Source organism: Pyrgilauda ruficollis, unplaced genomic scaffold, assembly GCF_017590135.1.
Source record: "Pyrgilauda ruficollis isolate IOZ18807 unplaced genomic scaffold, ASM1759013v1 scaffold11, whole genome shotgun sequence".
NCBI classification, from domain to species: domain Eukaryota; kingdom Metazoa; phylum Chordata; class Aves; order Passeriformes; family Passeridae; genus Pyrgilauda; species Pyrgilauda ruficollis.
In genome coordinates, this window is record NW_024509210.1 from 5,936,267 (window position 1) to 5,959,483 (window position 23,217).

Sequence of the window (23,217 nt, forward strand, 5' to 3'; positions counted from 1 at the left end):
AGAGCCGCAAAGTGCCGCCCGGCCCCGCTGCTTTGCGGGTCGCCATGGCGACGGGGTGAGGCGCGCCGGGCGCCATCTTGCTGCGAGCGCCGGGCCGCGCTCGCCGGACGCCGCTCGCTGCCGGCCCCGCCGCGCCCCCCGCGCCTTGGGAAGAGCCCGGCGTGCGGGACGGAGGATGCGGACGGGCGGAGCCGCTGCCGCAGCGTCGCGCCGTCCCCGGGGGGCGGGTGCTGGCCGGCCCCGGCGGGCAGGGCGGCCCCGCCGAGGATGAGCGCGGGCTGCGGGCGGGAACCCCCGCGGAAGAAAGCCCGGCCCGGCCCCGGCAGCCCCGGCGGCGGCTCCCAGGGAGAGCGGCAGGAGGGGCCCGGGCGCAGCAGCTCCACCACCGCCGTGGGGAATAAAGGTTTGTACCGGCCCCGGGGCGGCGGGAGCGGCCGGGCGCGGAGCGGGGCTCGCTGGCCCCGCCTCCTTCGGCCGGCGGCTCGCTGTCGGGGTGCGGGACGGGCCGGCGGTGCCTGCGAGCCCGGGCTGCGCTGAACCGGCCCCAGCTGGCAGCGCTGCTCGGCGCCCCCCGCCAGCCCGACCCGCCCGCGGTCGCTCCTAGGGCTGGGCGGGAGGAGGAGGAGGCGACCGGGCCGGAGGCTCCGGTGTCCGTGTCCCTCTGTGCCGCTGCGGGCATCTCTGCCGTGCTGCTGCCCGCCTGGGCGGGTTGGACGGCGGGGGCCGCATGTGCCTGTGCACGGAGCCCCCCCGGAGCTGCCCTTCCTCGTCGGGCTGGAATTGTGTCTAACTTCGCTTCCCGGTGCCAGCGTGTCCCCCTGTGTCCCAGCCCCTGCTTCCCCTTGCCGTCGGCTTTGCGTGCAGGATGCTTACACCGGTTTTGTGCCCGATTCTTTGCACGTTTCCACTCAGTGCAAATCATCGAAGAGAGGTGTGAGCCGCTAAAGGTAGCGTGTTCCACAAGAGAGGGGACAAATATTTACTGCGGGAAAAAAAGGCTTTCAGCGGGGGTTGTGCCAGGCTTTCACACAGGGAGAGCCCAGAGTAATGACAGGAGCTCGCATAAGCACGTGGCTGCCAGCTTGGAGCGCTGCTGGCCCCTTGGGGTGGGGTGGCTGCTCCTCCTGCCGCCTAACAAAGCTGTGTAGATGACGTTCCCACGTGGCTTTCTTAGTTTTGTTTTCTGTTTGGAGCTAACGCTGTCAAAATAAAACTTTAATGCACCTCTTTGAGGAATAGAAAGGAATGCATGGAAAGAGAAAAAAGCCCCAGACAGATTTGCTGTCATTGTAGCTGATGAGTTAAACTTCACTAAGCCCTAACCAGGAGACAGCTTTGAGTAGATGATAGTTTGGAGTTAGAGGTGTACATTCCTACAGAGTAAATCAGAATCTTCTGAAAATTAGGGTGTTTTCCACAAAGGTAGATTGTAGGGGATGGTTTGTTTTATGGGAATGGTTTGGGAAATCTTGAGTAGAAATAAATATGCCATTAAAAACAAAAAAGGCAGCAAAATCTGGTCCTGTTGTTCATGCTGAGAATGAGCATGTGTTGTCTTTTTGTTGCCTCTGGTTTTCACCACCGTATCTGTAGCAAAAAGCCATGATGGAAGTATGAAAGTGATGTGTGTTTTGTTGGTTGGAGGGCTTATGTGGCTGCTCAGGTGTTGAAATTCAAACTAAAGCCTTTTTATCTGTTCTGGTGCTGCTGCCATCATTTCTGTTTATTGTGCTAATGAATAAGTATTTCTTCCTCAGCACAAGTTTACACCTCAAGAAGTAGTCAGCTGCCTTTGAAGAGGTTTCTTTGTCCTATGTTTTAACATGTCTCTTCAGGTTTTTGTGTTTGGTTTTTTGTTTTTTTTTTTCTTTTTTTTCTGGCTGCTTACCTGTAGGCAATTTGGATTAACACTTCAAATGTTAGGAGAAGGTGAAATTTGCTAATCAGAATAACTACTAGATTTAAGTTTAGTGAATTTTTGGAAATAAAAATATTTGCACTGTTGTTTGTGCCATTACAGAATAACTAAAATTATTTTAGTATTTTCTGGAGATTACTTCTCTTCTAAAACTTGTGGTATCGTCTGATAAGGGTATTTGATAAGCAGCTGTGTAAAAGTGTTCAAGGCCTTGAATGTCAGGGAAAGTGTTTATGAAACAATGTCTCTTAAGTAACCTATGGCCTCAGCCATCTTTGATACAAGTTACACAACCTCCATTTGCAGAAGGCTGCTGAGACTTCCCATACTCTGAATCAGAATAGTATGATTTACTGCTTTTGAAGTTCTGCAAACATGATTTACTGGTTTTGAAGTTCTACAAAACTGTTGTTCCAGCGAGGCACTCCAGCTGTTCCTTACCCAGCTGAAAGCAGCGAGCAAACACCTCGCACAGGCAGCAGTACCAGGGAGATGCTTTCTCTTGGCAAATGGAAAGAAAGGGAATTGAAGCTAGTTGATTTGCAGAATATCTTTAAATAACAACAACAAAACTAAATACCCCTTATACTAATAAAGACTGTTTTCCAGTTTTGAAAGAATTGCTTTGAATTTTTTCTCCTCATTCCCCCCAAGTCTCTGCATAATTAATTCACGTGTTGCTATTCTATTGAAACCTTGTGTGAGCTGCAGCAACACACACATAAGACTGGAACTGTGTTGTTGGTAGTAAATCTAAAGAAATTGTGTCCTTCATTTTGTTGCTGTTTAGGAGAGTAAGTATTGAAAAGCTTTTCAAACTGTTTATGGGTGGAGGAGAAAGGAAAAAGTCCTTTTCTGAGAGCTTGTCACTTTTAGGGTGTCGTGTGCTTATACTGAGCCTTATGTTTCACAGTATGCCACATACAAATAAAGTTCTTGGATGGGTCCTCAAAGATGCCTTGTTGTTTGTTCTTTTTTGATTTTAAGTTATGTCATGTTGCCTTTTCATTCCAAAATTCAGTAGAAGCTTTTGGGGCTCACTGTGGTGGTGAGTAAAGGTAATGATGAGAGCTAGAAACTTCAAGTTACTTTGTTCTTTTCTTTGAATTCTACACACTCACTGTTTATTTTTAACCTTTTAACTATATTTTAGAAAAAGGTTGAATGAAACAAATCCCACCACACACCATGCCTGGAATTTATAAAGATTATTATAACACCTACTGCTGCTGACTGATGCAAACTAAATATTGCATCATGTGTAGTTTTAATACTGCTAATGTCTGGATGCTCCCTATAGTAGAGAAGCTAATGAGGGCTTAATTGGAGGTGTTTTTATCTTCACCCAGTACAAGTTATCTTTTTCATACGAAATGATGTTTCAGTTTTATCATGTTTCATGTAGTAACGGTGAACTGTGGTTTTCAGTTTGTAAACAGCGGACAATTACCAGTTGGTTGGAGAAAAAAGGACCCAAGACAACGGAGTCCAAAAGGTAAAAAGCACAACATAAACTTGTTCAAAAGGTGCCTTCTTTGAGGGGGCCTGGTGGGAGCTAGAAATGCAGGTTGCCAGTACAGCTGGCTAAATGGAGGCATCCCCATTTCTGCTGCTTTCCTTACCTTGGCACATCCTCTTGATCACTACAAACAGCTAACTAGTCCCCCACCCATCCTCTCTAAACACCCAAGCCCAGACCTGTTGCTGACATAGATTCCTGAAGCATGTCACTGTTTAGGTGAATAAATACATCTGCTCCTGCAAAGCAAAAGATGGGAACCTGGAGCAAGGAAAGGCCAAGTGGGAGTGTTGCTTCCAGTAGCAGCCAAACACTTCATGAATTTAATTGTAATATCAGACTCTGTCTTTGGTCAAGTTCTGCTTTCATTTTTGTTTGACATAGGGCACTAGCAGTCACAGATTTGCACTGGTAGTCTTAACCAACTCACAGTTTTTAATTTATAGACAGAAATCTGTTTTGGTTTGTCTCATTGGACTGCAATTGTAGTTTAAACATGTGCTGTTTGGTTTAATTACAGTTAGAATTTACAGGTGCTCAAATGTGTATTGAAGCTTATTTTATGGAAGATGTTACAAATTTCTGCTGCTGAATGATACCAGGTAAAGTTTGATATTTTTGACTAATGTGGTCTGTCAGGAGCAGTGATTGCACGGCTGCCTTAAAGTTATACTCGAAGAGTTTAGCTGTCTGGTGCAGAGGAATATCAGATATTATTTTTCTGTAGTTGCAGTTGTAAATGTGCTGGTTTATTTTTCTTTGGTGCTTGCTAATAAATAGAGATCCAAGTCCATAGCAGTGCTAAAAATTCTCTTTAGAGTATTGCTCTCCTATGCCCTCTCCATCCCTGCTGACAGATTAGAGCCTAGGCAACTTTAGGAAGCAGATTTGTTGTGTAAACATTTCATGTTCCTTTCTATTGCATTTTACATCAGAATTTTAATTTAAGTTTGTCTTTGTGTTAGATTTAATTTCTCAAGTTGGCAATAGATATTGTCAGTACCTTTAAAGATGAATTGAGCTGGCAACAGTATCATAACTCGTTTTTGTTCATCAAAATTTTCAGGAATAAGTGCATACATGGGAAGTTAAATTATCGTGAAATAAAGCCCTCTAAAATCCTTTTGTTTTCAAATAATCATCCTGTGGATGCACTTCCAAGCTATCATCTCTCCTTATCCTGAGTGGTCTTGTAGAAGAGGATCTGTTAGCATTCATGGGGAAAGTTAATGCCTTCAGGAATCTATAGTCTATTAAAATGTCCAGTGGCTGAATTCAGGATGGTGTGGTAATTGTGTATTTTCTTAGTCAGTGTTAATGGGAATCTGGGCAGTGACCAGACATACAGAGTTTAGTGTGCTCAGTTTGCATTGGGAGTATACAGTTCTGTAACAATACGTTCAGGAGAAGATATTGTTCAGAGTGGTGTATTCACCAAGACCAGTCAGGTTTTTTTTTTAATATTCATGTGTCCTCTAAGCAATTTTCTTTATCAATACACTGACACATAAATTGTGTGACACATAAAGTACATAGATATGAAATGACTTTCTCACTCTGGTCATACAAAACTCAGTTCATTTCCCTGTGTTATCATTAGGACATATTTATATCCTGCCCTGCCTTACATGAAGACAGATCAAGTTATTTTTCTCTTAAAAACCTCCTTATTTAATGCATCTTTTAATTTTTATTATCAGTTTGAAATATATTTTACACTTGAGCTTTTCTATGGAGTTTTTTTGAAGTCATGGGCTGTTTATAAAAGTAAGGAAGTAATAGGAGACTATGGACTGCTGTGGCCTCTTCTTTGATGAATTTGTAGCTCTGAGGGAATGGCCATAAAACCATTGATTTCCTTGCTCATTGTATTTAATGGATAAAAATGAAAGTTATGGAGGACTTTATCACAACTTCTAGGGTTTTTGTCATCTGGAGAAAATAATAGCCTCATAATGTTTAGATTTGAAGATAAGGATAGTGAATGACTGGAATAGATTCCTGAGGTAAGCAGCTGATTGACCATCCTTTGGAGCCTTTAAATGGGAATAGGTTGCTAGTGAGCTACAGTCCCCAGTGCAGTAAAACCTGTTGCTCCTGGTAGTGTTCACTTACAGAGTAGAATGAATAAAAATCTGTGCTTTCTGTTGTTTGTTTATCATTGTTCCTTAAAATAATATGCACAGAAATTTCATTTGGAAATAAGATATTGAATTCCCTTACTTCTTTTCCACAGCTTGCACAGCAAAATTAATAACAATACTGAAGCACATCCTAAGATGACTTCCATTAAAAAAGAGAACTTTTGTGAGCATGATGTGAAAAAGCTAGAGAATACTTGTCAGCAAAATAATGCAAAAATATCTGTGGAAGTTGGTGCAAAGCAAGTAAATTTGCCTCAGACAGGCAGCATGTGTAACTGGGAGGCTGAGGAAAAAGATGCAGTCTTAGATACAGATCCTGTGAAGGGGCTGCAGTCTGCAGACCTCTTTAAAAATGCCAACATTGATCAGATGCACAAAACTGGCAAGCAGAGAGGCTGTGAAGAAAGCAGTGCCACTTGGACTCAGAGGAAGTTATCAGCAGGCCGGGCTTCAAAAACAGGAAATTCAAAACCTTCAAAAGACATTGAGACAGATGGACAGGTGGCTTCATGCAATTCACAGAAGCTGAAGAGTTGCAATTCTGTCTGTTTAATGAGTGAGCAAGAGGAAGGGGATGTAGTTCCAGAAAGTCCACTTTCAGATGCTGGTTGTGATGCCTGTATATCTGATCTTGGAGGTCCTGGGAAACTGAGCAAATGTCAGAGCAGTTCAGGGGACTCACCTGCTTTTGAGAAAGAAAGTGAACCAGAGTCACCAATGGATGTGGATAATTCTAAAAATAGCTGCCATGGGTCAGAGGCTGATGAAGAAACAAGTCCATTTCTGGATGAACGAGAGGAGATTCATATGTCAAAACCCATAAACAAATGTTTTAGAATTCAATATGGGGATGCTGAATTGGAGTCAAGGAAATCACGTTTTTCTGCCAAGGGCTGTGGAAGCTTTGAGGAAGTAGATAATTCTGTTAAAGAGGACACTCAGCATACAAAGGCACCTGGGATCTCTCCTGCTCCATCATCAGAATGCAAAGGTGCAAAACAGGGTGTGAAGAGAGACTCCAAAATCACTTCTCACTTCATGAGGATACCTAAAGTTGAGGAGAAAAGGTAGCGTTCTGTGTACCTCTTCATCTAATTTTTTCATGCTTGGAAATTTCCTCCGTGGTGATAGAGTTTCAGAGGCTGGTATTGTATAAAAAGTTTTGCAAAATGTATTTTAAGATACAAAGACAACTGAAGTAAGACTGAAATAACTTCTTTTTAATGGGGCTGTTTGTGGGGTTTCTGAAGGATATGTTTGTCCAGTGCAATTCTTAGAATTCCTATTAGTTTGATCTGTCAAAAATAGTGAATCTGTTTTGTTGAACTGTCAATGCTTTTGACACTTTAATTGAAATAGGCATGGGAAAATGCACTTTTGAGAGCAGTTGTAGAGATGTTTGGGTTTTTTTGTTGATGTTTTTGGGTGGGTTTTTTTGGTTTGTTTTGTTTGGCTCTATTCATAATTTGGGAGAGAGAAGGACTGGTGATTATGCTGCAGCAATGGAAACAGGAGCCCTGAGCATGACACAGGATTCTGCATGCCAGGTGTTGGGGAAGGACAAAAGGATAATCTCTGCTCGAAGTCCTTAGATTTCAGTGGGACCTGAGAAAGTGAGTAAGTGTCTAAGGAGTGAACAGAAACAAAAGAGCTCTGTATTTTGGTATAACATGCAATTATTTCACTTGACTCAAGTCCTTTGGGTAGGGCAAGAAAGTAGTTTTGCACATCTTTACTGGGGCATGGTCCATGGATAAACAGATCCTGTTGGGAAGGAGCATGGCTCTGCAGAGGAATACCCTGCTTTGCTAACCCACTGCAGTTCTGGGAAGGGTTTTGTCAGTCTCTAGAGAGGAGTGTTTTGGTAGACATGAACTTGTGTGTCTTGGCGGGGGCAAGGTTGGTGGGGGTGGGAGTTCTCCCCAAATAAAGCTTTGGCCTGAGGCTGCAGCAAAGGCTGGCAAATAAACTGACAGCTATCATTGTAACCCTGGGCTGGAAGTTTGTGTATTTGCCTATCAATTTTTTCTGTGGAAATAAAGTATTTCAATGCATTGTATTTTAACAGCAGGAAAGAAAAGTGTGAATTCAAACCCCAGAGGCCAGGAAGGAAGGTTGCTAAATATACACCACCTCCTCTGCCAACCAACAAGAAATGGTTTGGAACCCCGATTGAAGAGATGAGAAGGATGCCGGCGTGTGGGGCCCGTCTGCCTCACCTGCGACCCTCGGCCAGCCACACCGTGACCATCAGGGTACAGTCATGCACTGCCTGGCCTCCAGCCAAACTTCTGCCTCTAGGGCTCAGTCGTACAACATGCCACCTGTCTTGCCACTCCTTGCAAGTGGGGCAACTGATTTCCTGAAAATTGGCTCTTCTGGTGCATAGAATTAGGATAGTAAGATCCAGAGGAAGCATAATAATGGTTTTGCTGCCTTGGTCTTGTTAGGGGCAAGTATTTTTGTTTTTTGGGAGGTTGTGAGTGCTTCCTTGACTGAGTTGTAAAGTTTGAGAATTTAGATATGTATACAAGTAAAATTGGTACTTCCAACATTTTCATGCTATGTTTTCATTTTCATGTGATTCTGGTTTGGGTTCAAGACATAAAATAGGCTCAAGATAGTCAAGATATGGAAAAGACAAGGAATGAAGCAGAGTTTCTTGCAATTTTACCAATGCATTTTAGATCAAATCTGATGAGTTTTCCTTTAATCCTTTGGAGTAGTATGCAATCCAATTATTGTTGAAACAAAATGTGACCAGAAAACTATGGGGTGATGGATAAATCCCAACCAAAAGAAAGGTACATTGAGTTGAAATGCTTATTCTGAGAGACTTAGTGTTGCTAGAGGGCTGAATAGCAAATTAAGTCTTTAAGAATGTGGTGTTCTTTTTTTTACTTTTCTGATGTCCTGTGGAGTAAATATGAGACATTTCTCTAGCTATAATGATTCCTCATCCCTTTTGTGTTAGGTTAAAAGTACAATTTCTGCACATAACTATGGCTACATTTGTAACTACATTTTGAAACTACTTGGATGAAAATATATAGATACTTAAATTGATGAATGAGGAAATCTTTAGCTGGTGATTTGAGATACAGTAATTGAATATATTGCCTTTATTTGACTGTGTTAAGGTGGCATTATTTTCAAAAAGTATAATGTAAGATTAACACATGGATTTTTTTCTGAGTAGCTATCATGTGGTCAGTTTGTAGCTTTCCCCTTTTCAAACAGGATGGCTGTAGATGAGAGCTTTTTAAGTTGTGTTTTTGCTTACTTTTTATTTCTTCCACTTAAAAACTTTGAAATAGAGTGATTTTTTTCCCCTGTCCTTCTGTGTTACAGGTAGATCTTCTGAGGGAAGGAGAGGTACCTAAACCTTTTCCAACTCACTACAAAGATTTGTGGGACAACAAGCATGTTAAAATGCCCTGCTCAGAACAAAATTTATACCCTGTGGAGGATGAGGTAAGATTATGTGATCACAGTTGTGTGATCAAATAAGTTGTTTCCACATAGACGAGTTTTCAGTTTAGTGCATTTGCTCAATTGTCAGACTGACTATGGCATTAGAAGATCAAGTCTGAAAAACTGGATTTTGGGTCATGATGCTTCAGACAGAGCAGATTTTTTTTCCTGGTAGTTATTTTACTTAGCCAATAATTTGATGATTATATATATATATTTCTATATTTACATGGAGTGTAAACTTGAACTCCTTGTAAATGATATTTTTATTTACTTACATATTTGTATATTTTGTGTGTGTGAAGCAATTTGCAATTTCAACAGTGAATGAATTTGTAAGCACATTTTGATTGCAATACTCTGTCAGATATTGATGATAGTGAGGTGTATCTGACTGTTCTGCTAAAACAATTGCAGAGATTAACCCTGCATGCTTTGTTGGTCTGGTATTGTCACTGCTTGAGACTTAAACATAGCCACTGAAATACTTCAGACTAGGGTGAATAAAATCAGCAAGTGCGTCCTGTAGTAAAAACTCTATAATGATTATTGATACTAGACTCAGAAACAAAGAATTCTTATAGCCTCTATCAAATACACTCAGTCTTTTCACTTACCAATTTCACATATGACAGTAAATGTGTCTTTATGTATTGAATAACTTTATTTGACTTTGTTTTGTGCTTTTACTTTAAAGAATGGAGATAGAACTGCTGGAAGTCGATGGGAGCTAATCCAAACTGCCTTACTTAACAAATTTACCTGCTCACATGATTTGAAGGTAAGCCTGTCAGTTTGAGATCAAGTCTATGTGCATATAAGACATTCAGGTTGTCTGTATACTGCCAGTGATTCTGGCTTGATTGTATTTGTTTAATGACTTAGAAAAAGAAACTATGAAAAAGTCTCTGCTGTTCAAGGGACTTCCTAAAGAATGAAGATTCTTAATGAGTACTAAGTGTTGCCAGTGAATTTATTCAGATTACTTAAATGAATTGCCATTTTAAAGTCTGTAGAAAACTGTGTTTGTCCAGCAGTATATGTTAGTCTGTGGTAAAATGGCATGAGGGTTTTGTGTAGCCAGATGGTTGGGGATGCACAGGTGAGAGAGTTGGAAATAGTAACTCTTCGCATCAGTTCACTCCACTGAAATCACAATTCATGCTGCTGACAAAAATCTGTAGATTTTGGAGAGTAATGCTCTTTTGATAACTCTTACAGTTATGTTGGCACAAAGTCTTACAGTAACATGAATATTGATTGGAGCAGCTTAGAGTTGCTATTTATGCTTTTTTGGTGAAGAATAATGTAATTTAGGTTATACCTGAAAGGCAGGGAAAGAGGAAGATGCAAAAGCTATAGAAAAACTTTAAATGAACAAATAGACCTTCCCCAGTAACTGAGGAGACTTCCCTTGATATTATTTTATTTGGCATTTTTTTCTTGTGAATTTTTTAAGGGTGGTGTTGTTGTAAAGGGTCTATTTAATTTGCTGTGGTTCTGATTTTTTGAGTTCCTAAACTGGTACAACTTCTGCTATATTGCTTTTATGCCTTAAATAGCTTTTATTAGCACTGTTAACAAGAGCAAGCATGGGATGGGGAACATTTATGTTGTTTTTTGGGAGATATGCCGTGTCTTATTTTGTGTTAGGAGAAAAAACCCCATGGACTGAAGCTTACTCATTGCTAAACCCAAACCAGTGAGTTCAGTATCAAGGATTTTCTCTGTATTAAAAGAGCAAATTAAGTGTTCTGGAGTTTGGTAGGCTCTGTGGCAGGTTTTAGCCACCAGATGGTGCTGTTTCTTCAACAAGGAAATTCCCTAAAACGGTTTTCTGCCATTAATAATTAGCTCTGTTTTGTTGTGCTTCTTCCTTAGGAGGCCATATTGAGGTACAATGTTGCTTATTCCAAGAAATGGGACTTCACAGCTCTTACTGACTTCTGTGAGAAGGTAAAACAAGTTGATTTAAAATAGGAAGAAAAGTAATATGAAAGTCACTATTTTGCCTATATGTCTTAATGCTTTTGGCTTTATTTCCATTTTCAAGAGTAAATGTTTCCAGTTGTCAGCTATCTAAGTGAGCAGCATTTAGCTGGTAACTTCAGCTGAAACAATAATTATACTTTATAAACTGACTTAATTTTAAATTTTGTGTATGTAATTTGGGTTCTTCAGTAATATCTAAGCTTCTTGAAGGTAAGGTGAGTAATGCCCTTTTCCTGTTTTCTGACAACCAGATTTATTAAGAAATCGTGTTAATATTTCCAGTGTAATGTTTTTTGTTTTAAACAGTGTTAGTTTTTTGGTTTTTTTTTTTTTGTAAAACTTTAATGTTATATTGCAGTGGTGTTTGCTTTGCTGGTATAGCAGGAAAATTTTGGTATTTGGTGAGGTGGTGAATTTAAACTATAGAGCCTTTGAAAGACTGAGATGGGTTTTATAGTTTCAAGTATTAGGTAATAGTACTTTCATGGAGAGGTTGGAAAAGAGAAATGAATAGTAGATCTCAAATACAAGTTGGACTAATATTAATGTACATCCTCACTGACAATTAGAAACTATGTTAATGAAAGATGAAATGAGATGCAGTAGAAATTGCTGTATTTTTCTTCAATACTTCAGAAGTACTTTTAAAGCACACATATTTGTTTTCTTGGGAGGGGCTTGCTGACCTCTGTGAAGACTCAGTGGAAACTAAATTTGATTTGAAGTGAATTTTGGTTGTTATGTATGTGAATAGATGTCTGCTGAGGCCATGTGATCAGAGGAGCTGTTCTGTTCTCTCTGTTGCCTGTCTCCAATTGTGTGTGGGGACAGCTCTTTCACAGAAGGAATTTTCTTTTGCATGCAGCACAGTATTATTACTGCTGATGAAAGGCACCTATAAAAATCCTGGTGGTATCATACTTGCAAGCCCTGAGAGCTACTGTGCTCACCCATCTTGCAGATTTAGTGCTCCCCCCTCTGATCTCTGTGGTGGCTGACATGGCTCCATGGTAGAGGCTGTGGACAGTCAGTCCCTGCTCCTATTGACTCTCCTGCTAAGCAAAATTAACTTGTTCAGTTCACTCATGTGTTACTGTAGTATGCATACCTAAATTAAAATGTTTTAAAGTATGAGTGCTGTTCAGTTAAAAATCTGACTCATGAACATAACAGATTTGCATCATATTGCTACAAGCACAACTGAGCTTGTCCTGATGTGTTCACAGTGTGCATTTGGGATTTTGGAAACTCTGGGTGATTAGATTCAGAGATCATCAACCAGAGAGCGTAAGTAATATCAGCTGTCTCCAGAGGAGAGGGAACAATAGGGAAATAAACTGGGGATCAGGCATCAATCTTTCATAAGGATGAAAAGGAATTTCTGTATGTTGGTTAAAAGGAGAGCTGGCCTGAGTAATCAGCCCAAAGGGAGTGGCAGCAGCTCAACAGAAGATGTGGTCACAAATATATATTAAAAGAAAAAGATTAAAACAGAGTCTGTGATTGTCAGATATGCATTTATATCATTGGGCACTGTTGACTTTCAGTGCCTGCTTAACCAAGGATTTTGTAGTCTGATTTAGAAGGGAGCTCTGTCTGTAAATTTAGTGGTGCCTGTTTTGAGGATTATTCAGGTACTATATTTGGTTATAAAGTGCCTTTTGTTATTTTATCTTCTGATCATGGGCACAGCTCACCTCATCCATTAATCTTAAGTACTGTCATATCAGTCTTGCTTTGATTCCTATTTTAGGTAGTTCCTTGCAAGTTATGCTATCAAAATATGCATTATTTTTTAACACTACTTTGTAAGATTCAAGTAAATTTTCTTATAATAACAATAATTACCAGTTTATTTGGCTTAGGTTTATTTTCCCTTAAGATGAAAGCACTCTCAGCTTTCTTAACTAATAGGAAATAAATATCATGTATGTGAGCCAAGATTTTTTTCCGGAACAGCGCAGCCTGCAAGTTCTGCAGTTTGGTCAAAGTGTTGTCAGAAGAGGGAGCCCTCACACTTTTCAAAAGATTCTCTTGAATGTCAGTTAATGTGTGGAAGTATAATTCCTGTTTGTACAGTGAGGCAAATTGGGATGTTTGGATTCCTTTCTGTTTCTTTTGACAGTTTCATAGAACTTGTATAAGAACATGGAACTTGTTCATAGAACAGTGTATGTAAAGATCTTGTGGCTGTTTACTTCAGACATCTGACTCTTTTGCTGTTCTCTACAAAATTTTCACAGCGTTGTATTAATTTGTTTTGCCATCTGTCTGTTGATATTGGCATACATGCTTAGGACTTTTTTTAATTATTACTTAGTGGATGAAAGTTATTAGCGCTAATATTTTTCTTTGTACATGCAAAATTCTTGTCACTTGGAAGTCATCCTCACATCTGTTTTCCCAGAACTTACCTAGAAGCCAGGAAAGAGTAAGCAACAAGCAGAAAAGAAAATGTGAGCAAACCACTATGGATGGAGCTGTATTGGAACCCACAGTCTGTTATAGATGAGCTTTATTTCTGGGAGTGGTCATGGGCTGGGTATTAATTACATGCTTTTGCTCAACAGGCCTATGTACTGTAGTATTTATTTTTCTTTCTTCTAGATTTACCATTCCACTTCCAGGCAAAACCAAGTTATTTTTCTTTTTCCCAAGTGTGTGAAATAAAAAGTTTGGTTAGGTCATTCAGGACTTATGCCTTAGACTAATCTGTGACAACAGCAACTTGATCTAAAGGGAATAGTAGGGCTCTGTCATTTAAGAGAATCTCATGGTTTGCTGCTTTAGATTGGGCCTCCTTGTGCTGCACATGCTTTGTTTTTATTATAATGCCTTAAAGTCTCTTAGAGCTTAGCATAATTCTTGTCAATGAACTCTTCCTATGATTGCTTGCCTCTGTCCTGCCCTTTCAGGAACAGAGGAGTGTTTAAATCTGAAAATGGCATAGGGCAAAGATTGAGTTTAGGTACATTTGTGTGACATAGGCAATGATTGTCTCTGAGCTGCTGCAGCTGGTCTGACAAAGGGATCACAATACCTCTTGCAGGTTCAGTACAGTGGATCCATAACTATATTTTGTTTGTCTGGAGTCTTTGGTCATCTTGGTGGAAAGTTTAGGAAATGGAGAAGATACAGGGAGAGGAGTCAGGAGTGATGCAAAGGTATGTAATAGTTTCCATATGAGAAATGTCTAAGTAAGTTAGGATCATTTCACCTTTTCATCTCAGCTGAGGGACACGAGTAATGGGTATAACAGTGCTGTCCAAAAGAAATGTAAGAGAGGGTGAAGAGGAAATGACTGTCCATTCTTCTAGTACAGCAGTTAAGGGACACCAGATGGGTGTTCTTAGCAGGTAAGGGTTTCAACACCAGACAAAAGTAGTTACTGAGTTACTGAATGCTGTGGAACCCCTTGTCAGGGGAGCTAGAGGATGCTACGGCCTTGCATCAGGTTTTAAAGGAATTTGGAGAAATTGCTGTTAGAAGGATCTCATTGACACCCACAGAGATCTTTTGGTGGACTCTGGGAATTTCTGATACTGATTACTGCAAATGAGGAAGTGCTGCTGATTACTTGTGCTTCTTGCTGTTAGACTTTCCTAGGAATCCTTTGCTGCTGTGCTTTCATTCTATTGTTGTTCTGTTGTACATAGAACTATTGTCCATTTTTACGTTCTTATGGCTTGGCTGGGTTGAAGCTGAGGGTTGAGACAAGTGGCCTTGTCATGCAGGGTCTGTTGTTGCATAGCGTGCAATATGAGATGTTGCTGACAGAAAGGTATGGCATCTATACTATAGACTCTTCTAAGAGGCAAGAATACTAAAGGTCATTGACATTTTAAATGCTTGAATCACGTAAGGCACTTTTGCCTTTCAAAATTTGCTTTTCCAGGCTCTCTTTAAACCCTTGGTGCCTACTTGACTCAAGTAGGAATTCTTAGAGGGGATATGATATCAGTATCTTTACAAAGACACTCTCCACTGTGTAATACTCAGTTTCCAACTGTTAGATTTGCTTCTAGTATAGAGAAAACTGTGTCTGTGTCTGTAGTGCCTGTGTATGGATGCCCTGTGGTCTTTTTGTCTTTTGGGAAAGCTGTTGAAGCCAATCAGTCTATTTAATGGCCAGTAATTGCATATTTGCTGTTGATTCCTATGTAAATTCAGCATTCAGGAAATCATTTTGTATTACAAAAGAAGCTGTACAACTTTTACCTTTGGATTTTTGTATGAGATTAAAAGAAAAATTATAGTGGTGTTTAAAAAGACCAGTCTCTTCCCTTCTTTATACTTAATTACAGAGAAGAACCTTCAGCATGAGGGAAGAATTTACTAGACCACTTTCTCTGTCCTCTTTCTCCTTTTCCAATCAAGCGTGAGGTCACTGGCTTTAGCCTCCAAACTGACTGTTAGCAGTTGGGTTTTTTTGTGGCACAAACCTCAGCTTATTCTAAAATCTGATAAAAAGCCATGAGGCAAGAAAACAAACTCACATGTCAAACTGAAGGAATATATTGCTATTTTTCGACTCCCTTTAAAAATAGTTGTCTTAGAATTAGAGCTTTTGTAATTTGTAATTAGTTTTGATACAAGATTAGAAAAGGAGTTCCATTTCTCACTTATTTCCACTAAAACTTACATGATGGATACTACTGCATGCTGGATCCTTTTAGAAGTCCAGAACAGCTGGCGTGTGAGACTATTACCATCTGCTTTTACATGCAAGTCTCTATTTGTAAGTTTTTAGAACTTCACTTAATGTCTTTTTAACATTTTCTGTAAATATAGTTTAAAAACACATAAATTAAGTGATAAGATAAATATGTAAAGAAATTGATCTATAGATACAACTCTTTCTATTTTCCACAAATACCACACATCCATATTATATATGTTTTGATCTTCCAAAAGTCTGGTTTCCTTTTCTTGCAAAATTGAAGTTAACTCTTGTACTAGAAATTGGTTTTTGTTTTCACAAATTCTTGCCATTTTAGTTTTGGCTTAGCAGTATTTATATGGGCATGTGCACACACACTTGCTAAAATACCACTTTTTCTACTGCAGGTGTTGTGTGCAGATTCCAGAGTATAAGAGAATATTCTGAAAGTGAGGAGTGATGGAGCTTATTACAATGAGTCTTGTTAGTCAATGCTTTGCACTTAAGAGTAATTAAAGTAAGTAGAAGAACACTAATGTATTTCACTGGAACACGTAGCACATGTGTGTTGCTGATTGTGGTGCAAATCTGTAAAACCTGGGATAATATCTACAGAATGTGCTTAGTGCAGTTTTTGGCCAAAGTGTAGTTTCTCATTTAAATGTATGCCACTACCTGGCATACTAGTGTGTTTGGGCTGAATTTGCTACTTTCAGAAAATGTCAGATACAAGTAACTGAGTTACAATAGAGCATACTAAATGATAGAGAACTGAGCAAAAAAAATTAGGCATGCAAATATTGGCAGTGTTTCTGCTTCCTCTCTAAGAATTGGTTGCATTTCGAGATAACTGAATAAAATGAAGAACTCTCTTGTCAATGAAATACTCTACTTCAATTGCAGAACTGCAGACAGCCACAGAATCACACGGTCTTTTGTGGGTGTATAGTCTTATCTTTAATAACCTCAAAATTAACTTGATAAAATGTTCAAATTACCTGGGTGATTTTGGAAATTATGGTTCCATTTTTTTACTGTTTTTTCAAACTTTCATCTAAAAAAATGATTATAAATCCCACATGTGAAGATGATGCAAATGCAGTGTATTTAGTTGGATTATGGTTGAGCTCTGGATTTTCATTCATTTGAAAAAGACCAAACACAGAACACTGCTACAGTTAAGTATGTGCATATCTTGGGAAATCTTTACGTTCTAATAAGGTTTCACCCCACTCCTGTCTCCTTGAAGGTCTTATGAACCATGACAGTCTTTCCTGTTTTGTTGTTTGAATGACCTGCTTGAAAAAGTGATTGCTGTAATCAGTGAAGCTGGAATAGAAGGAATTTTGAAGTACCAAATTGTTCTGGTGACTGGGTTTTTGATAAATCATTTTTATAATTGTCTGGACAGTACTAACAGAAGTGAGCATTGTATAGAGATGTCAGCACCACAAATGTAGGCTTTTAAGCAAGAAACAGAATGTCCCAAGGCTGAAAATAGCCTATCCATTGCTCCTTGTTGGATTTTACTTTAGTCCAGATGTTTTCAAGCAATTTTCATTACATCAGATTACCTTTTTAAATCTAAACTGAAAAGGTCTTTTGAGTGTGCCATGAAGGGTTTTCTTTTCACAGCAGGAGAAAGGAATTGATTCCCATATTGAACAAAAGGTGAGCTTTTCAGTGGTGGGGGGAATATGCATCTTGTACACATTCAAAACATTAGAGACTAAGCATTGTAGAGGAGAAAGAACATTGAGTTACAGGCTTATTCTTAGTTTTCTGTACTGTCTTGGAAAACAGTTGAGTATTTTTTAAGTGGTGTTTTGTAAGCACTGTTGCAATGACTGTTGAGTTGGAGTTATCAGGGAAGGGATAGCTGCACATAGCAGGTGCCGAGATAAAATTACGCTGTGTCCCAAGTGCTTGTGGATACTTAGTGTTTTAATAAAGATCTATGTAAAGACACATTCTGAGTGTCTCTTTCGTAGTTTTTCACTGTATTGAGAACATGCCTCTTTGAAAAACAAAAGAAAAAACCCCTAAAAAAACCTTAAAATCTGTTTAAAGGTTTAAAGGCTGCCTTCTGATAGTTGCTTTGTTTTGTTTTGGGGTCAGAGGTCTGTTGAATAGATTTCTTCCATTGGATTATGTGTAAGTCATCATTGATCTGTGCTCACTTATGTATCCTGAATGACTAAGAGAAGTTCCTTTCTGTTGTGGGGGACTTTCCTTAGCTACTTAGTACTTTGGGATTTTTTTTTTTAATTTTATTTATAATGTATTGAGCAGTTACAATACAAAAGCCCCCCAAAACAAACCGTGATGGTCAAAGCTTTCAAGAGAAATGCTTGCTGAAAAGAAGTAGATTGTAACTATATTCCTGGGTTTTTTCCTCCTTTCTTTTTGTCTGAAAAACTGAATTTGCTTATATGGCTTCCTTGGAGCATTTGTTACTGCTGCATTCCTTGAAGAGCAGGTTTACGAAGGTGGCAAGGTGCATACCCTTAAGATTGTCTGAGAGTCTTATTTGGCCAATAAAATAGTAATTACTGGATATTTTTCTTTAAATATTGGTCATATTGACAGTCAAGCAAAAATGGTGTATAGATTGGTTAAAATCTGCAGTGGTATAGTTTTGTCTTTACTTGATCCTTTTTTTCCCCTTCTGCCTGTGCTTGACTCCTTTTGTTTTTGGGTTGTTTTTTGGCATGTTAAAGAAAATACAGTTTTTATAAGGTTAACAGCTGTGTTGTCTCATGAAGCTTTTTGTGCCAGGGTTTCGTGTGGATGGGTGGAATGTAGGAAAATAGAGATAGTGATGAAGGTAATCTCACCCCTAAGGAGTTACAGCTGTGCTAATGATCAAGAATTAGGAACAGGCCTGCCCTTAATAGGCCACAGCTAGATCCTGTTAGGGTGGGTATTGTAAAAGAATAGGTTGGCTGGTTGGGAAAGAAAGATGGAGTTTGTTGGCTGTGCTGAGAAGAAGAAGGAGTCAGTGCTGTGAGGAGCTGCCCATGAGAAATCACCAAGAAGGTGTGGAAACCTTTGCAATGAGATGGCAACTGTTTCAAAAGTGGTGGCAGAACGTATTTAGTATCTGAAGGCTTTCAAATGTTTCTATGCTGTTTTTAAAAAATGTTTTGTAAACCATAGCAGTAGTAAATAGTTTCCCCCTATGACTGTGTTCAGAGAGATAAAAGTTTTGAATAAGCCTGGAAATAGGTCACTTCCACTGGTAACTTGTATCAGGCAGGTGAAAGGTACTTTATCTTCCCCTCATGTTACCCTTCTGTAGAGATCATTGTCCTCTCCATTGGTCTACATTCTCTAGAATAACTTGAAAGTGCTTACAAAGTGGTATTTGACTTTTCATCCCAGGATTCTGCCACTGCTTTGGAAATGGCTGTGATGCTTCTAGCCATGACAGAATCACTCTGCAGCAGCAGAGAGGTAGAAGCTATCGGTGGCCTGAAGGGTAGTGGAAATGACCGAGGTTAAATTTCCAGTTCCTTGTAAGTATAAACTGGGCTTCTAAAACCATTAAGAGGAGATTGAAAAATAAACACACATTCTTCTCTCAGATTTTATTTAGAATGTTTAAAAGCTTTGAGAACAAAGCAGCAGTTGTTAAGGTTGATACAACTGAGAGATTATTCCGGAGCTGGATTGGCAGAAGACATGAATGAGCCTTTGGGGCAAAAAAATTAAACATAACCAAATTAACCTCTGCCTTGTAAGCTGTCTTCTTTTTTCGTTTTGAGGTGTCAGTTTGTGGTTTTGATAAATGTCAGAAGCATTCTTGTTCTCAAATAAGATTCTTCTCTGCATAACATAATGTTATGGTTTCTTTCTTCTTTCCTCCCAAGATTACTTTGTCCTTCCTCTGTTTCTAATCAGACAAGTGCTCAATAAATGGGATGGATTTGACAGCTAAGTGTGTTTCCTACTGAATTAGTTTTGTAAGGCAACTGGAAGAGGCAGATGAGAATATTCTTTCCTGCAGTTTTGGAAATTCATTAACATGATAAAATGGGAACTAGAATGCATGCACACCATACCCTCCACCCCACATATCTTTTATGTTTCAGTCTTGTTAATATGTACAGTATTTGACATTATGATGAGTCTGCTTTACAGAGGCATGTGAGTTATTGGGCTGCAACCTGGTGTCTCTGTCTGGCTGTGAGTACACTGATAGTTATTGCACAATGTCTTTAAGAAGAATTGATCTCCTCCCTGTGCAGAAAGAAAGGCTTTGTAGAGAGTACTACTTAGTGAAGCTTGTTTTGGGGGTTTAATTTAAATAGATTAAAGTCACCCAATAAGAATTTGCATGGGCCTTTTTGTTGTTTGTGTGTTTGTTTGTTTAGTTGTTTTTCCCCAGCTGTTCCAAATATCAGATTGAGAAAGTCTGCTCTTAGGATTTTGTAATGTTTAAAAGCACCTATGACAAGGATTAGAGGAAGAAAGGGAGTACAGATGGCCAGTCTGAGGTTGGTTACTTTCAGGTAGAGGACTTCAATGTCATAGCCAGTAGCTTTGTTGTTTTATTGGCACTGCAGAGTTCTAGTCATGGATTTAGGCTTCCTCATATTTGAGTGTTAAACAGTATGCAAAAAGCAGAGGACTTCTGGATGAGACAGGAGAACAAGGAAATAAATACAGGCTGCTCTGGAAGGAATAGAGAATGAAAACAGTGCAATAAAGGAGCAGCCACATGTTGTGATTGTTTGAGCACACTCAAGTGTTTAAATGCCTCAAAATCATGGAACCATTTAGGTTGATAAGGACCCTGAAGTTCATAGAATCCAATATTAACACAGTACTGTGAAGTCCCCCACAAAACCATGCCCCTAAGCACCACATCCACACATTTTTTAAATACCTCCAAGGACCTTGTTTTCAGCTTTGAAGTATTTAATGTGCTTCAAAATACCCCTATAAAACTATAAATAGATATTTTATTTGAGATAAATTGAAGATAGTGGAGAAGAAAAAAGAAAAAAAAAATGCCTGAAATTAGGAGAATGAAACTACTGTAAATAGAATACATACAAGTTAATTGGTTTGTCCAATTATTTAGTTCAACATTATCACCTTTATGTGATATCTTACATTACAATAATTTGAAAACTTCTTCCTGGAAAATTCAGTGTAGTAACTGTACATGGTTCAAATCACTGACAGCATAAGGCATGGCAGCTGTGAAGGAAAAAGTCAGAAGGTCAAAATCCATTAGAATTAGGAAATAAGAGACACACAGTCTGAAGGAAGCACTCTGGTTTTCCTCTTCATCCTTAAGGACATGATTCAGCTGGTCCTTGTCCTGCCACAAAAGTTAATATGGGCATATAAAACCAAACAAATTGAAAGCATTAAGCCATTGCTGTCTTAGCATGCTGGCTGCCTGTTGGCATGATGGCTGTGCCTTCCCATGTGATAGATGGAGCTGTCCAAATTTGTGTACCCTACGTGCAGTTTGTTTGCTTTGATGAGCTGTCAGATTTAGATTTAAACTCTCTACCATCACTATCACCCCATGCTACCTCAGATCCTTCTTATTAGGCTGTCAGGCATATTTGTCCGCTGCATTTTGGAAGACTGGTTTATAGTGACAAGAGGCCATTACTTACAGCCATGTTTAGTCAGGCCTCTTTGCTGCAGGATAAATGTTCATTTTGCAAAATTGCAATGCAGGTTTGGCCAAGAGCTCATACCTCTGCTACGGCTCACTGAGCCATTTGCATCTTAGGAATTGGAGCCCTAAGTCCTGTTCATTTAGTCAGTCAGCCCAGTGAAAATAGTGATGGAGTTGCCAAATTATTTCTTTGGTAAAAAGCAAGTCATGCTTTGCAACTTTGACTCCATATATGTTTCCCTCAAGGTATAACCCCTGCGTGTATTTAATTCCTATGTATTTTGCATGGCTGGAGCACTGATAAAGTCAACACTGTATTTATGTTTTTGCTTCAAATACTGAAGGAAGCTGTGAAGGATAGTAGTGCATAATAAGGAAAGGAGAAACCGATCAATTGTTTAAAACCAAAATTGCTACAGTACTTAAATGTATTTTTCTTTATGAAAACTTGCTGACAACCATTTCACATTTTAGAGTTCCTTAAGTTATAAATCAAATGTTAGTTCCTTTAAAAATAGAAACTCAGTCCTTTCTCTTAATGTTTGCAGAGTTGTAGCCTTGAAAAACTTGTACACAATTAAAAGCACAATAGTGAACTTATACAGACATTCCTGTACTAGCAGATTTACTTCCAAGTGAGGTGCTTGTTTTAACAACTTCATTCTGACTAGAACATAACTGTTTTGTCAGTGAGAAGAGTTGCAACTGAGATCTGCCTTTGTAGCCCTTTGACAAGGATCATGACTGATTCTTTTTCACTTAACACCCACTCTGCACACATCTAATAATGCATGACTTTTTGGTAGGCTGCTTCAACTTATTACTGCATGGGCAGACTATCCCCATCTCCAGATTATTTTTCTGTAGAATCAGCAAGATGAAGGAATCTCAGGAAATTGTCAGATGAACATGGGAACTGATGAAATGTGGTGTGTGGGGGTGCGTGCATGTGTTTGAATGGGGAGAATGAACACATTCCTCTTTCAGCAGCATCAAATATGTAGAATGTGCAATGTCACTCTAAATATGCTGGATTTTACATCAGTATAAGTCACTGCTTCCTGAAGAGAGTTGCCTTCTAAATAAATCTGCCCTCAGTTCTGTGACCAGGTGTTTTCTCTGCTGATGCTAGCTTCTTCAGGTTGGTATTTGCATCATGGGATGTCTGCCAGAGGCAGCTGTGTTGTCAGCACTCCATGTCCTGGAATTCTTTTACTTTCCATGATTGAGTGTTCCTTTTTTGCTGCTTTCAAAGCCTGAAAAGACTGTCATAGGTAACATCAGGCTCTATGTTGCACTCAGCATAGCTGAGAATATGCAGTGACAGAGGTGGGTCTACAAAGCTGCACCTGTGATGGTGTGCTGGGTGAGTGGTCAAGAGAGGCTGTGAGGACCAAGCAGCCAGGGGCTTGCAGGTGCTCTTTTTCATAGAAACCTCAAAGGAATGTTACTTGTACATGAAGGGTGTATGGGCAGACAGAGTAAACTTCAGTTACAGAGATATGGCCATTTGATATAGAGAACAGTGCTGAGTTAGGAGTTTCTTGACGAGGTCTGTGAACTCACAATGATCATATATTTGAAGTTGTGGGGTCCTCATGGTGCCCAAAACTCTTTTAAAAATGCACTTCATTCACATGTAAGAATAATCAGAAGTCGAGGAGAACACTTTTGGGCAGTAACACCTCTAAATGTTGATGTTTTTCATTAGTGGAGATCTAGTAAAACTCATGCCAGAAAAGAAAGAATACTCTGGTACATCATTAGGAAGGTAAGAAGAAGGAAAAGTAGGATTTCAGAGTAGAAGTGACCTTTATAGTTAAGTATTCTGCATCAGAGCTGAGCTGTGCAATTGCTGGCCTGCCT

General features: G+C 39.5%; 1 protein-coding gene across 4 annotated transcripts in view; it reads left to right on the forward strand.

The window, feature by feature from the left end:
* Positions 1-51: 51 nt before the first annotated feature.
* Positions 52-23,217, forward strand: part of PARG (poly(ADP-ribose) glycohydrolase) — a 60,660-nt gene continuing 37,494 nt past the window's right edge. Inside the window, exons 1-8 of one of the 4 annotated variants that reach the window (XM_041475199.1) lie at positions 332-403; positions 3,347-3,413; positions 3,958-4,039; positions 5,674-6,648; positions 7,650-7,836; positions 8,933-9,055; positions 9,753-9,836; positions 10,937-11,011. In XM_041475199.1, the coding sequence (XP_041331133.1) occupies positions 5,717-6,648; positions 7,650-7,836; positions 8,933-9,055; positions 9,753-9,836; positions 10,937-11,011 (1,401 nt within the window). In that variant the 5' untranslated portion in view covers positions 332-403; positions 3,347-3,413; positions 3,958-4,039; positions 5,674-5,716. Of the gene's footprint in view, positions 404-3,346; positions 3,414-3,957; positions 4,040-5,673; positions 6,649-7,649; positions 7,837-8,932; positions 9,056-9,752; positions 9,837-10,936; positions 11,012-23,217 lie in introns of all 4 variants that reach the window. The other 3 variants (XM_041475191.1, XR_005955751.1, XM_041475179.1) reach the window with 3 other exon arrangements.